The sequence below is a fragment of the Aythya ferina genome (assembly GCF_964211825.1).
Source record: "Aythya ferina genome assembly, chromosome: 1".
Lineage (NCBI taxonomy): Eukaryota > Metazoa > Chordata > Aves > Anseriformes > Anatidae > Aythya > Aythya ferina.
The window spans coordinates 64,092,003-64,108,444 of NC_140296.1; the positions used below are offsets into that span (position 1 = coordinate 64,092,003).

Below are 16,442 nucleotides of genomic sequence, written 5' to 3' on the forward strand. Positions count from 1 at the left end.
GGGACAAAAGACTTGGCACATCAGAAATCTTCTGTAGGCATCACAGCTAAGAACAATTTCAGAGAGGGGTCTGGAGGACCAATGCTGATGCAGCTGTTCAGATGTCTTTGAAGCATTCTTCACAACAGTGAAGAACAGAGCACTACAGAAGTAAATGACAATTTGGAAAAAAAAAAAAAAAGATGAAGTGATTGGCATCACTAGCTGATCAAAGGCAGGAGTTGATCTTCCAGTAGTAAATAAAAAACAGTAGATCATAAGAGAAATGAATAATCAAAGGTTTGCAAGTATGGGCAAGTTGTATGTATTCAACAGGAAAGCAAAGGCCATGAGAAGGACAGAATTGACAGCAGATGAGCACTTTCATGAGGTCACGAATGAGGCAGGTCTGCATTTGTTACGGATTTGTTATGGATTTGTAATAGGATGTAGCCCTAATGAGGATACAAGATGATCAGAGTTTGATTTTTGTGGATGCTCAGCAGTCAGGTTGTCCTGTGACTGTGCAGCATTGCCAGATACACAGATGAATGGAGCCAGGTGTGAGGATGTGATTCCCATGGGCAATGTCTTTATTACTTGTCATGAAAGCACATCGATCCCTCTTTAACCAAGGAGCAAATAGGAAAAATAACACATTTAACTCTGACAGTGTACTGCACTGAAACCTCAGGTGTGTGTTGAGAGAAAGTTACTCAATGCGAAAGCAGACAGACATGTCCTTTGCTATGAACTTAAGCTCAGCTCTCAGGAGCACTCTTGTGCCATCAAAGACCCTCATCTGCCAAAATTTAGAGGTAGTGCTTGAAGCAGAGCATGGCCCTAAGCAGCTGCTGAAAAGAAGCCACCCAGCTTCCATGGGGCAGAGAAGCCCAGTAGGTGCACCAAGAGCTCCCAGAACATGTTGTGGTTCAGGGAACTGCTTTACTTTCTCCACCAATATCAAAGCAGGCAGGGCTTGAACCAGGAGTGCTCTCCTTGTTACTGCAGATTGTTTTCTTCTCAATAAACAGTAAAATGGAGCAGAGTTGCCTCTTCCCTCAGTGCCCTCCCCTGAGAACCTGGGCAAGGGAGTACCTCCAGCATGAGTCCACCACTGCCTGAATGCTCTGGTGCCTCTCCTGCTTTGTCCCAAGGTTTCCAGAAGAATTCTGTTAGAGAAAAATTCTATTACGGAAACCTCCCTCATGAAATTTCCTGTCAATTTGATTTAATTGTGTCTAAGCAGATCGGAAGACTTCAAAGTCAGATTTAGAGCAGGACACTCCCTCCAGCCTTACTTAAACCAAGGGTAATATTGTTAGCATTGTTTACGGGGTATCCAGTGCTCCTTTGTCATAAAATTACAACTTAATAAAATAATCGGATAAATTGAGGGATGACCAGGAGGAAGAGGAGCTTGCTTGCACAAACGTTCCTCACCTCACCATTTTGATTTGGTGGGTTAGAGCACAATTCAACAGCAGCATCGCCTGCAGAATATCTGTGGGTGAGGGTTGGTGCCCTGGCCATGACTTCCTGAGGTAAGCGTGAGGTGCCACGTGCCTTCCTTTCCCTTTTTCACACTTTCTGCCCTGTATCCACGTGGATGCTCATGTGGCTACACAGTAAAAGGGATGAGGGAACAGACATGACTGGAAACTAACAAAGTAATGACAGCTTAAATGAGCAGCTTTCCCTGATCCATCTCAGTCTCTTAGGTCTGGAACAAGGGAAGTGACGTGAAAGTGTTGTCGTGGCTGAGGCAAAAGCAGGATAATCAATTCCTTTGGCAGCAGCCCTTGCTTTTGTCAGATTAAAATAATGACAGGATCACCCAACCCCAAAATGGTGCAGCAGAACATAAAATAAACAATGGCAGATCTATTTTGTAGAGGAAAGAAATAACCAAGATGAAGGACTTGCGTGCAAATTCTTCTACAGTGCACGCTAAATACCAAGGGATGGGCCTTCCACAATCCCGTACTCTAGAGAAAATGTTGAAAAGGTGGAGATCTCCAAATTAATTCCAACTCTCTTCCCCTGTTTCTGATTTTTGGTTTTAATTTGCTTGAACTGATTCCTCCTCTAGTCTTGTGAAGTTGGTATTCTCAATATTCAGCACTAACACCTAACAAAATGTTAGGGGATTTAAGACTTAACATCTGGTTTTAGTACAGCTAATGACATTTTTTTTCAGACTAAAAATCAACTTCACATGTTATTTCTGTTGTTTGAAGCAAGCATTGAGCACACATATGCAATCCCCTGTCTCTGAGTGTAGTATAAAGGGAGTTTGACCACTGCCACAATAAGAAACAATGAAAGAGGTAAAACCACTTCATAGCTTCATCATATCGTATGTTCTTGAGATGACTCCTCTTTGAAAGCTTAGAGGGTCAAGCTTAACCAAATTTAGTAACTCCTGAGCATGGGAGAAACATTATTTATATAAGATGCTATCTTCTGGAAGTAGAGATGAGGGGACTCTAGCAGGCAACTCCCAGCATATCATTTATGGTGTCACCAGCACCAGCTGTCCATCCTGTCCTTCTGATGGGGTTAACACACCCATCACACACATAGCAAAGGACAACATGAGCCTCCAGCTCCTCTAGGCCCTTTCACAGGCTGGTATTTTAATACTGGGCCCACTTTCCTTTGACCAGTGCCACAGCTGATGGGTGGGCACGTTTTACCCTCTGCTCATCAGGTTGTTGCCACCAGCAAAGGGGCAGGGGAGACAGCCAGTTGGCCATGGTTGTCCTCAAATCCTCTGTTCTCCCTCTGTGGCTACACCTGGATTGCTGATCTCCACTGGAAGAGCTCTGCAGCACCAGGAAAGCTCCCCAGGAAGGAAGCTAATTAAGACATGCGACGCACAGTAATAGCAACCGTAGGAAATGAAGTGAAGAATGTGTGAGACATAATGAAGTCCTTGAGGACTTTATTTTTCATTAACTGCTAGACAAATCGTGTATCTGTTGACATACAGCTTCTTAATATACATTCATGCATTAGCTCTAGGTAAGCGAGACCGAAAGACATTTTCTTTTTCAAAAGGAAAAAAGATGCCAAGAATTCAGCACCACTGAAGCGATCTTTAGAAGCTGTCAGAGGTGATCAATGGCTGGAAAAGACAAAAGCCCCTTCCCTTGCCTCCCCGAGAGCGAGCGGGTTGCTGATGTGCTCTAGAGCTGCCTCCAGGCCTGGGACAGCGGGTGTGCTCCGTGGGGGATGGCACAGAGGCCCACAGAAAACTGTGCCATTGCTAAAATGTTTCACTCCAATGGTTGGGTGCTACGAGGAGGCACTGCGGGGAAGTTCAGAATGGTTAATGGCAAATGCACAGGCAAAAGCCAACCCTAATATCCTACCCACTCAACCGGTCCTTCTGAGCGGGGACAGGGCCAAAGGGATGGATGGATCCTTTGCCTGAGGTATTTTCCCACTAGAAACATCTGCTTCCAAGTGAACATCTCCTTCTTATTTTTATTTAATTAATTACTTATTATTTTGTGTGTGTGTAGCCTCAGCTACCCCAGGAGCAGAATAAGGAAGTCATGGGTAGTAAAGGGTTTGCCTGGGCTTCCCCAAGGTTTGCTGCATGTATGTTTAAGCATTGTCAGAAGCTCATTCATTCACTTGTCAGAGATAGTTACAAGCAACCAACCAACAATAACAGCAATAAAAACCCTGTAAGAGATGTGAAAGGACATCTTGTTTCATTCTGAAAGACACGGCAGCTTTAACGTTTCTTAACAATATCAGAACAAACATCGATAGCTGTTTGACAGATAGGTACTCGGGGAAATTGATAAATACTGCCTATAACACAAAAGAACTGACCTGAACGTAGATACTCTTTGCTGAAGAGATGTGCAGGCTGTGCGTGCAACACCTGTGGTGGGCCTTCCCCTTGCACAGCAGGCAGAGCACAGACTCACAGCCTGAGCCACCGCAGAGTGGGGTCAAGGATTATCCCCCCACCATTGCCTTAGGCCAGAGCTGTCACCCCTGCCTTCCCCTCCTAGTCAATGCAGAGAAACAGGCTCTTCTACAAGGAGGCTGACATATTTCAGATGTCTCCATGAAGTGGCAATGTCTGTTTCCTCGACTGTGAGAACCTGCTTGCCTCAGTGGTAAGGGGCAATCTGGACAATTAGCTGGCCTGTAGAGGAAGATCGCACTTGGACAGATGAGCTGTACCTACAGACCTACAAGGTCTCCCACATGATTTGGAGCAGTATTTCGCAGTCCACAAGTGGTACTGGAGGCAGAACTGCTGTCCCGTTCCTGAATCTGCTCTGTGGTAAGACTGGGCTTCAGCAGCTGTCTCTTCACTTACAATGTAACTGAAAATTTAGAAGTTTAAAACAGGGAGGAAAAAGGGACAAAAGGAATGCAAGAGAAAGGGAACACTAAAATGGATGAAAATATTAGGAAGAGAAAACAGTTTGTGATATCGTTCTCTGTCCAGGGAACATGGGGCTCCATCAGCTGCTGCTTTTGTAACACAAGCAACTCTGGCAGCATAATGACATCACTTTGAGGCAGAAACCAAAGCTCAGCATAGAAACAGCAGAAACAAAACAGAACAGCATCCAGGGGCTGAAAAACACGTATTCAAGCACAAGCATAGTTCAGGAGAGTTGGAGGTAAAGGGAAGGGCTAGTGAGTAGCACTGTGTGCTGAAAGCAGATGTAAAACACGGCAGGAGTGTCCCCAGTCTTTTTATACTGGAGAAGGACAACAAACAGGATTTTGCAAGGGAAGTTCTGGAAGTTAGAAATGAGGAGACATTTCTGCTCAGAAAGAGCAGCCAGGCACTGGGACGGGTTGCCCAGGGAGGTGGTGGAGTCACCGTCCCTGGGGGTGTTCAAGGAGAGGTTGGGCTTGGTGCTTGGGGACATGGTTTGGTGGGTGACATTGGTGGCTGGGGGACGGTTGGACCAGATGATCTTGAAGTTTTTTCCAGCCTTAATGATTCTATGATTCTGTGATTCTAAGTCCGTGAGCGGATGATGGCTAGAAGTCTTGCTATCTGATCATGAGCCATCTTACTTAGGTACATAATTAGCACTTCAATTTTCAGTTCCTAGTAGGCAGCACTTAAAACATGCCCCATACAGATATCAAAATGATATATATGTTTTTAAAGAGTCAGGAAATGATCTTATTTGCCAAGGCTGTGTGTTTACATTGGCTGGACTGGAAGCTGCCTATAAATAACCCTGGAGAGTTATTTTTGCAAAACAAAATTTAGGAACTTCAGATGTTACTAATAATGGGGGGTGGGTAGGGAAGATATTCCTGAATGTGACAGCTGGCCAGTTTCTGATTCAACAGTCCCTGAAACAATAAGAGTTGGTAAGTGTTTAGATATGGTTTTGATTAATAGAAAGATTGGTCATAGCATGTTAATCTGAATAACTTAATTATGAATTCATTTGTGTGAAAGTAGGCAGGAGGAGAAGCAACAGAAGACCCGTAACTAAAACTGTCACTTTCCAAATGGCATTTTTTCATAACCTACAGCTATGTCTAAATTTAGGTGCCGTCTCTTCCCACAGCTCCCCGCAGGTCTCGTGACTGTCTGGGCTGGAGGATGACTCAAAGGTGACAGCGCTCCCACCCACCTCTGTACGCAGGCTTCCTCTTTGTGGCACCCACTCAAGATGAACTGTTGATGTAGGAGGAACATGCTCCCCGATGTGAAACCAGAAAGCAATCCTGCATCGACTTGTCCAGACATAGCCTAAGGGGAATGAGTGATTAAAACAAGTCTACGGAGCTGAGGAGCTCAGCTAATCCACTGTAGGCGAAAGCGGGCATTTAAGTCCAAAGGTGTTAACACTAGCTCAATTTTGTATCCTGAAGACAGAGGAAAATCTTACAGAATATGGATGAGTAATCACCTCATGAAGGATGCTAGAAAGTAATGGAGAACTTCAGAGAAATGACTTAAAGGTTAAGAAAAATGGGAAAAAAATGCCCAGAGTCATGCTAATTTACATTACATTAAAACAAGGAGCAAAAGGTTCTTCATTCATATAAACAAAAGGGAAAATAAGACATTGTTATGCAGAAAGGGTGGGACAGAGATTAAAAATAATACATATATGACTCACAAACTAGTGATATGCATGGTCCGGGAGAAAGTTTCAAGTAGATGCAAATACAGTGGCTATTGTAAAGATAATTCTTGACTGGTTTCTGAAAGGGATGGTATATTACCTGGTGGTTCACAATAGCTGGAACCCGACTAAGGAGAATGACTGTCCTACGTCCTTGCTAGTAGAGAGAAGTACGTGTTTAAAAGCAACAACCTGCACTGAGAACTGATTACACAGAAATCCCAGACCTGTCACTGTAGCTTTCATTTGGGCTATACCAGCCGCATCTGGAAAGCACAAAAGTCGCTTTTCAGCAACACTTCCAGGACAGAATGGGAAGGATGGTATATGTTCTATATATTTATATAAGCTAGAGACATTACAAGTGGTGAAAGCAGTGAAAATAGTGCACTGAGAAGTTGGATATGTTCCAGAAATGTGCAACAGACACTTACCCAAAGCTTCCCCTAATGAACAGCAGCACATTTGAATGTTTAATCTTCTTCTCCCTTCTGACTGCTAATACTCTTAGCTTTGCTGACTGGCATCATAGTTATTTGAAGTTATTTAAATGATTTTACTTTGTATGTGTGTGACAACACTTTAAATCAATAAGTTTTATCCACGGATTGACGTGAAAGTAGTAGTAAGTGTACAGGTTCTTACTGAGGTCCCTCTTGCAGCCTACAACACAACTTCTGCATGTTTCAGTTTGAATGTGAAACAGGGGAACTGTGTTTTATACTCCATCCACGCAGAAATCTGAAACCAGAAAGGATGCTGGAATATTCTAGTCTTCTATGCAAGAGGAAATCAGGTTGCACCAACTTTTTAGAAACTACGAAGATGCAGGAATGAGAGTCTTACAACGATGTAGTTACAAAATTTGAAAACGCATATCAATAATGCTTTTCAACAGAAATTAGCTGAACTCCTCTCACAGCTTACATTATTGCCAGATTTACAAGGTTCTTATACCATTTTTATCTGGCACACAAAAGGAAAGAGAACAGAAAAAATCAATTGTGATGTTAATGGGTATAATTCTCTACTCATTAGCGTTACACCTACTTACTACAGGGATGAATCTGCTCCTCTGAGATTTAGTAAGTCAGCTTTTCTAAAACCATCTACAGTTTCATTCTATCCACCTCTCAAAATCCCCCAATTTTATTATCATTAAATGATACTAGCAAGGTTAAAATGAACCATTTTGGAACCATTTTGACAGTCCCTAAAAACAGAGATCATTCCTTTTTTTTTTTTTTTCTTTTTTTTTTTTTGATAGGGCACCAAACAAACCTTACTATTTAATGACTGTCTAATGATCCCTTTTTTAAAAGGATGTCATAAGTGAGCCTCTGAAAGGTGTAGAGTATGCTCCCACAGAGGCCACACATCTCTAAGTGATGGGGCAGGCTTTGAGGCTGAATTCATTATGGGAGTCTCATAGGGATCCATCTGTCCTGCAGCTGCAGGGAGGAACCAAAAAAGGTTGAGAACAAAGAAAATGTAGACATGAAGTACGCAGTTTTCACGAATACAATGATATTTGGATATTTGGAACTAAGCTGGGAATCTGCAGACAGACAAAAAAAAAATCCCAAATCTGCCATCGAGACTGAATGTCAGACTGTGGGCAACAGCACCAGGAAAATGCTGAACACTTCAAAGTGAGGCAGGGCTATAGGCTGGGCTGTGGGATAGGCTTCACTGCCTTCAGACTGGCTCTCTCATCTCCTCCTGGAACACTCAGTCTTCAGATTAACTTGACACATACACACTAAACTCTTCACTGTTTGCACTGACCTGGTGGCTAACTAAAGGTTACCCTCAGCAAAAGACGTAGTTACACAATTAAGGACAAATTGTGCTGGGAAGACGGGTTTCTGTGACGCTATGCAATGACCACAGCTGGGATCCTGGGAAATGTGCTTGGGTACCCTTGTATGGAGTGAGCTGTTCTTACTGATCAGTAGAACCAGTGGTACTGTACAAAGCTGTTAAGAGGAGTGCTCTGCACGTGCAAAGCTCATTTTGGAATGAAAAAACATTGTTTTCTTTAAGAAATGCATTTGGTTTTGGATTATTTTTTTCCCTTTGTCTGCACTCCTTCTAAACACTGACTGACAAGATCTTTTTTCCCCTGGATCTCACGGGACTCTCCTGTATCCATGCTGTGGGGCACTGAGACCATCGGGTTTGTCAGTTCTCTTCCTCCCTCTTTCTCCTAGACCTCCTTTCCACCTTTTCCTGTTTCTGACTGTGAAGAACAGAAGATCTCCACTACGCTGCTTCACCGCTCTGTAAAAAGCCTTTAAAAACTCTCAATATTACTTAATCACAGCTTTCAGTGCCCCTGCTGTCATAAAACATTATAACAATGGGCTGGCACTTCATCAATTGTAATATGCTGATATTACAGTCACAGCCGTGCTCCACGTAATTGCCCTGCTCTAGCACGGACTCCTAAGGTTTCTCGATCTCAAGCAATGCCTCTCTGCACTGGGGGCTGCAGGCAGAGTTTCGGGTCTAACAGCTCTGCTTTCTGAAGTTACGGTTACTGATCATCCATCCGAGCAGGATTTGGCCTTTCACATACTAGGCGTGCCCTCAAATTTCCTTCCCACACACTTGAATCTATTAGGACACCCTGTATTCTTCATTATTCCCAATTTTAGACAGAACGGCGCTGCATTTACAACTTCCAAACAGAGATAATAGCAGTTATTAAGAATGAAGGAGCTAGCTTGAAGACAGTACAATAAAAGAAATCTTGTTAGGACTTTGAACTCCTTACAGGTCCTACACACTTCCCAGCAAAAAGATGACTTCAGACTATGGAAATTATTAATAAGATGCTTATTTCCAGGCAGAAGGCACCTTGAGAATAATTTTGATTGTTGTGTGTTTTTTTTTTCTGTAGCCAAATTAAAACATAAATTATCATCCCAAATGACTTCTACTGGACATGAAGGATGGCAACAAACTAAGAAAAAAATTGGTGTAAACTCTCCCTGACCACATCTTGTGTGTGACTCACTCTGCAAAAGTCGCCATAGTGAGCTGCAAATATTTATTGCTCACGCTATTGTAGCTTCTCTGACTGTAGGACACAGATGACACTACAGAGACAGGAAAAAGGCTCTTTGCAGGGAGCTCTCAGGCACAGCAGGCCTGCAAGCATCCTTGCTGGACACTTTTGAGGAGCAAAGCATAAAGAATATGCCACTTTGCACTGTGTGAAATATGGCTGCTTGGACAACCACACATAAGGCTGAGATACGGACTTTCTAAAACACTGCCGGGAGCAGATTTATTCTGGTATCTTTGTCCAGTGTTTTGTGCCATTGCTTTGTGACACAACAGTCTTGCTCTGGAAGTTGTCCTCCCAGGCACAGAAACTCAGCATCCATGAGCAACCAGAGTGGTTTTTGGAGCTCTGGCTGCTGTCGCAAGGGCAAGTGTCCTTGTTTGGGCTCCCTCCGGAGTGCACAGCTTTGGATGCCAGGCAAAATCCCACATGCTTTGGCTGATAAACTTGCACAAGTAAAAGGCTACTGTGCGAGTTAAACTTTGCTTATTCTGCACATTTTGCCAAGATTTTGAAAACCGCTTAATGGACTTGGACAGACTCAGGGAGTGTTTTTAGATGGAAGTACTACTTGTTTAATGGATTTATTTCATAAACATTGGCATTGAGATTTTCAAAACTTCTTTGGGATTTGGCCTGCTGCATCCCCTTAATTTTTAATGTAAAGTAACATCTGAACCTGGCAACAGTGAAATAACCATAAAACTCCACTAGCTGCACAAGCCCATTTCATACTCAGAACAAGGCCTCCATCCAACAGGATGTGGATGAAATAGGGGGCTGATGCTTATGTCTGGAGGATCTTTTCCCTTTGGCTTTACAAATCATGGCACAAGTATTATGTCCGTATCATCCAAGTGTCTCATTTGAAAACTTTAATATTACCAATTTCAAATTTGTGCAGATGAAATATGTGTGCATATTATGCAAGTATATGCATAAAGGTACATAGTTGTACTTATTTTATATACGTGTCTGTATATGAATGTATATGCACACACACATTCGTAAGTGCATTCTTCTCTCGTGGTGCTGGGTGCCTTGCTGTTGACATTTCTTTAGAAACTTCCAGTATTGATCTTCTGACTCTATACAGCCTTTCCTCTTATTCCTTTGTGGCCGCTTGGGACAAGCTAGTGCATTGAGAACTTCAGTGAGACAACACTGCACTTGTTCCCAGCAGGCTGCTCCTCTGAGGTTCCCAGACCTTCATCCTACAGGAGCAGTAATTAAAGAGAACAGATACCTAAGGGTGGGAGAGGCATCAGGATGCTGTATGGTGTGTAGGCAGCGCAAGCACTTGCAGCCTGCATGCGAGACTAGAGCTGGGGAAAGGTGGTGCTGTGCAACAGTGCCTGGCTGGCAGAGGTCCCCTCTTCGCTCTTTCTGTAGCAAAGTTCAGGACAGTCACCTTGTACCCTCAGGAACTTGAAAGAAAAGGGAAAAAGGATGGAATCTGGGAGAAATCCTGGTTCTCTGATTTAATCACAACAAACTGAAGAGGTCTTTACATGCTCAGAGTAGAAGAAAACTAGTCATTAACTTATGGGCAGCAGCTGGTTTCCCAATAAAGGCTCCTACACATTCTGGTTTTAATATCATTGTTCTTGTCAACTGTGGGAATGCAATGTGTATTAATGATAGTTTATTCCAAATTGGTCATTGTCAGAGTTAATAATTAGGTAGTCAGGCACTAATTATCTCTGTTTTGTCTCAAGTCATTAACTAAGAAATCTGGAGAAGCGATTTTGGAGGCAGGCATCAGAGCTGCATGTAGTAGGGCTGAAGCGGGCTCTGCTGTGCCCACACAAGAGATGCTTCACCCTGGAGAACAGCACCAGCCTACATTGATGCTGCTGTGTGGCTTTGGGATTGCTGAGCCTCTGGAGCAGAGTGGCAGCACCTCAACAAAATAGGAACACATGTGGTGCCCATCAGCGCTTTGCATGCATGGTTCATCTGTGAAGGAGGAAAGTTCTCTGGAAGTGCTCAGAGAGCAGAGCAGCTCCAACAGGGCCACCGTGATGGCACCCTGGGCTCTTCCCCTGACCCTCTGGCTGGATGGGAACCATCAGGAGGACACATAGCAGTGGGAAGAAGTGGCAGGACAGCTCTGCTTAGAGGACATGAGGTCAAAGTGTTTACTCCACAAGATGTCTCGTGTGGAAATGACTTATGGAAAGTGCTCAGGACAAAGAATTCTCTCTCTCAGAGACTTCAAACACAACTGAATTGTGAAAGACAGGCTAGTGACCAGTCCCTAGTCGGGTTCCCCTGGGCTCCATTATATGGCCAGTTCTTTTCAATGTTTTCATAAATGATCTGGACACAGGACTTGAATGCATACTAAGTTTACAGATTATACTAAATTAGGAGGAGCTTTTCACTCCCTTGTGGGTAGGGATTCTGTACCTGGGCTGGAGCAACCTTGAATACACGTATAGACTGTGGGACAAGAGGCTGGACAGCAGCCTCTTGTCTGCTCTGGTTGACAGCAAGTTGAACATGAGCCAGCAGTGTGCCCTGGCAGTCAAAAGGGCCAACTGTACCTATGGGTGCATCAAGCGCAGCAATGCTAGCTGGTCAAGCGAAAGGATTGTCCTGCTCTGCTCTGTGCTGGTGCGGCCTCACCTTGAGTACTGGGTGCGGTACTGGGTGCCACAATGTATGGACATGAAACTGTTAGAGAGTGTCCAAAGGAGAACTATAAAGATAGTGAAGGGTCTGGAGGGGAACATGCATGAGGAGCAGCTGAGGCCCCTTGGTGTGCTCAGCCCCGAGCAGAGCAGGCTGAGGGGAGGCCTCATGGCGGCCTGCAGCTCCCTCACGAGGGGAGCGGAGGGGCAGGCGCTGAGCTCTGCTCTCTGGGGACAGCGACAGGACCCGAGGGAACGGCATGGAGCTGGGACAGGGGAGGGTCAGGCTGGGGGTTAGGGAAAGGGTCTGCACCCAGAGGGGGGTTGGGCACTGGGACAGGCTCCTCAGGGCAGTGGTCACGGTACCAAGCATGTCAGAGTTCAAGAAGCATTTAGACAATGCTCTCAGACATCTGGTTTGGTTTTTGGGTGGTCCTGTGTGGAGCCAGGAGTTGGAGTTGATGGTCCTTATGGGTCCTTCCAACCTGGAATATCCTCTGATTCTAAGACATCCTGCTAAAATAACCCCACAAAACAAAACAAAACAAAACAAAACAAAACAAAACAAAACAAACAAAACCCGCCACTCATGTGGCACTTCCAGGCCCTTCAAAGAGCTCTGCTTCTGGGGCATGGCTGAGACTGTGGAGGTGCTTCCAACCCACTGGCAGCCCCTGCCTCTCCTTGGGTATGTGCAAGATGCCTTACTGTGGTCATCCTCTCCAATTTCCCATACACGTTGAGGAGATGACACCAGAAATGCTGGGTGGAAAGTCTTCAGCAGTTCCTGGTGTATGTTTTTCTCGCTGCTCCAAATTGAATTGACTGAGACAAATGTACTCTCAGTGCCTTAGGGCAGAGCACCAAAAAATTCAGTTACTGTGGTATATTTTGTGCTTCTCATGCAGGGATTTCCAAGGTTATCCTTCCCTTGCAGGTGCAAAAATAAATGGAGGATGTGCACAGAAGCCCACACCTCCACCTGTCATGAGCTTACCTCAACATAGAGGATAGGGAAAATGCCAATCTTGTCGCCCAGCATTCCTTCTGCCCAGTTGTCATCTACCCTCCTGATGACCGTCAAGATTTCATCCTAAAATCAAAAATATACAAAATACATCATTAGATTTTTTCCACTGGATAAATTCCAGGTTTTATAGTTAGATGTAGAAATGTTCCCTGAGTCCTGGACCAGCATCCTACCCCATGCATCCCAACCACAGAGCACTGTGTCCTGCAGCTCATGCCAGCTGCCAGCAGCTCCATGTGCATATACACAGCAGTAGGAACAGGTAACTCCTGTCTTCACTGCAGTTGTTTCTAATCTGAAGGAGAAAACATTCCAGCATAAACATGACACTTGGCTCCTGCAGAAGGAAATTCAGTGGGAAATCCCAGCGAGCACAAGTAGACCTGGAAACCTTTTCAGCAAGAAACATAGTATAGTGCAAGGTGCCCAGCAGCTATCTTTCACTGCTGGTGCACTGAATGTCAGTTTTCATTAAAAATAAATAAATCAGAAGGTGAAAATGCAGAGCAAGTAAAAAGGCAAGTATAACAGTATAAAAAATGAGTTGCATTCAACTGTTGGATCAGCTTCAGTTTAGATACAAGTTAGTTTGGTAAAGCCAATGGTGTTATAATACTATAGTTAATTCAAGATATATTGCAAAAAATCATAGCAGAAGATAAACTTTGATTATAAAGCAGATTAAGAAAAGCGTTGGTAAAGAAGACTCATACTGTACAAAGTTTCTTTTGATAGACTAAAACCCAAAACATACCAGTCATTACAAAAGCCCACATGACTAGAAACAAACCCTGAGTGTTTCCAGTTTGGGTGGTTTAACCCATCGATAGACCTGTGCTGTCACATCTGTGTGCTCAGTCTGCCACACCAAGCAAGACCTTGACCTAGCACCACTTTTTACAGCTGCTGCTGCAGGCAGCCCTCTCTGTGGAGCATCACCTGCATGCCCAGGTCCCACTGAGACTTTCCTGTATCTGCAGGAAAGGAGTGGGCTGAGAGAAGCTGTGAAGCCAAGTTTGCTGATATGCCACTCATTCTCTCATACCATCCAAGCCTCCTCCGTTTCTGTGCAGAAATTTGTAAGAGAGAAAAAATCCTTTTCCTCCAGAAAGCTGAGATGGAGTTCCCCGCCTTTCTTGCTTTATTTTCACCACTCAGCTAGGAAAATAAAAGCATACGTATACATATGGCATACAGTCCTCTGTATAACAAGTTATCCATGTTAACTGCTGAGGTGAGGGGAGATTTATTTTTTTTGCAGATAACTCTCAAACAGGAGAAAAAAAAAAAGAAAACAAACAAACAAACAAACAACAAACTAACTTCTGATCCAAGCTGTTCAGACCATGGACTTAAATTGATAGAAAATGCTCAGAACAGCGAGGTGACGTACTTTGCTGTTTTGAGAACGTGTGCATTTTGAACATGCACACTTTCAAATAGTTTAAATGTTTCCTTTGAATTATTCATCTGAATGATCCATTTGGGGAAAGCAAAGAGAAACAGCCACAGACTGAACCTTCAGCTATTTATTACAGCTGGAAGGATGCAAAAAGAATTTGTGCATTTAATTTCCTGAAGAGAAGAATAGCATTCCCTTCCAAAGCTGTGTCTGCACGGACCATTTTTGATCTGTGTAAAGAACTGACAGTTATATGTCTCTGCAAAGTTTCCACATGCTCTTACAAAAGACCGATTATCATAAATTTAGAATCTAGGTAAAGAGGGTAAATAAAGAAAATAAAAGACTTCACTGCTTCAAGAAGCTGCTATGAGAGTTTCTACTGCCTATATTTGTTCAGCTATTTTCTTAATGTACTTTTTATAAAACTGAAAGCGTGATGAGCCTACGCTTTCACTATATGTGTATATATATATGTACATATCTTATGTGTGCTTGTGTATGGGTATATATGCACACGCACATGTAAGATAAGAAACTGAGAAAAAACTTTTTAACTGTAAAAGCCCTGAACTCCTCGATTTGCCTTCATGTTAAAGGACCTGTGCAATTTTTGTCCATGGGGCACGCTGGACAGGCACATGACAGAAGAGGTGGATCCTGCTGGTCCTGCACAAGGATGGGGCAGGGAAGAGGGACCTTTGAAGGTCCCTTCCAGCTTTACTTTCTACAGACTTATAAAATCTGGAAGCATTTCCATACACTGATTTTAGTTTGGCTCTGCCAAGTCTGGCTGTTGAATGTGGCCATATATGAGAAAATCAGATCGTCGTACGTAATGAGATATACTGACATTCAAAATGTGCATCTTTGTGGGAGAGCAAAGTGCAAATCCTTGAGAATGCTTTCCATTACAGAATTCATTTTCAGAAGGGTTTTGAAAATCTGTAAGAATTACAGCAAAGCCTGAAACATCTCTTGACATTCTTTATTAATAGAAAGTTTCTTTGAATTCACAGCCCACGACATCATTCTACACACTGGGCTGGCAAAAGCTCCAGCATGAACTGTTTTAATGCCTTAAATTAGTTGGATGGCTGTGCTACCTATAAATTCCTAGAAGGGTTCCCTAAAGGATCATGAATAGTAAAGAGCCACAGATCTCTTGGCATACCACTTAAACTTTCTGAACTCCACTATTTCACATATACTAAATTGATTCCCAGGCAGCATAAGTGAATCCAAGCCTAAAGTCTCATTTCAAAAGCCGATGGTATCCACTGTAGGTTGACAAAGATAGCTCGTGCTCTTTTTATGCCTGTTCCTAAAGTTTCTCATTATTTGCTCCCTTTCACCTGCTGAAGTCTCTCCCTATTCACCAGCGTGGGGCAGCCCTGCTCCAGGCGCGTAGGACCTGCGCTTCCAGTTTATAACATTATCCGAAAGGAAGGCAAAGATAAATCACTCAGAAAGCAATCCGACTGACAGCAAAATGAACCCTTTTGCTGCGGAGACGGCACAAAACTGTGTCCAACAACAGCCGTGACTCACAGCCTGGTTTTTACTCTCGTCATTAACAGCCATTAACGGAGCGATACCAAGCAGATGAGTCTGCTGCTCTGCACGACGACAACCCCATCTCGAGCAGCAGGGAGATCCTGGCGCTGGCAGGGTGGCACCGTGCAGTGCTCCGTGCTCGTGCTGACCACTCTTGCCAGCTGGCGTGAGCGTCCCCGTTGCCATCTACCAGCATGACGGTCCCTCTGAAAAGCAAAGGCTGCTGGAGCTGCGTGCCAAGGGGCTGGGATGCTGCTCTGCAACCAGGCACCAGTATGGGATGTGGTAACTGTAAAAGTGGCAGGGCACTTGTTAACCAGCACCGTGGGCTGGGCGCAAAAATGATGGGAAGGGAAGGAAATGGCTGATGGATTAGCAATAAGGATTGGGAAACAGTTCGTGCTACCTTGACAGGTCTGAAACTTGTCTGCCACTGGGACTCGGCCTCCAAAGTGCCACCTGAACTTCTCCACACAAATGTGGTCAAAAAACAAAACAAAACCGGGCTGAATTTGGATTCTAAGGCTGAAGTAACTACACAGACAGACAGCAATGGGATTACTCCAGATTTGCATTGGTGTAGTTGAAATCCTTTTTGAACCAGAAATCCCAGCCCAAGGAAGGATGG

General features: G+C 43.9%; 1 protein-coding gene across 1 annotated transcript in view; it reads right to left on the reverse strand.

The window, feature by feature from the left end:
• The window catches only part of SH3RF3 (SH3 domain containing ring finger 3), a 232,250-nt gene that overhangs the window by 63,922 nt on the left and 151,886 nt on the right, over positions 1–16,442 (reverse strand). Inside the window, exon 3 of the mRNA XM_084539157.1 lies at positions 12,823–12,918. Within this exon, the coding sequence (XP_084395283.1) occupies positions 12,823–12,918 (96 nt within the window). The remainder of the gene's footprint in view (positions 1–12,822; positions 12,919–16,442) is intronic.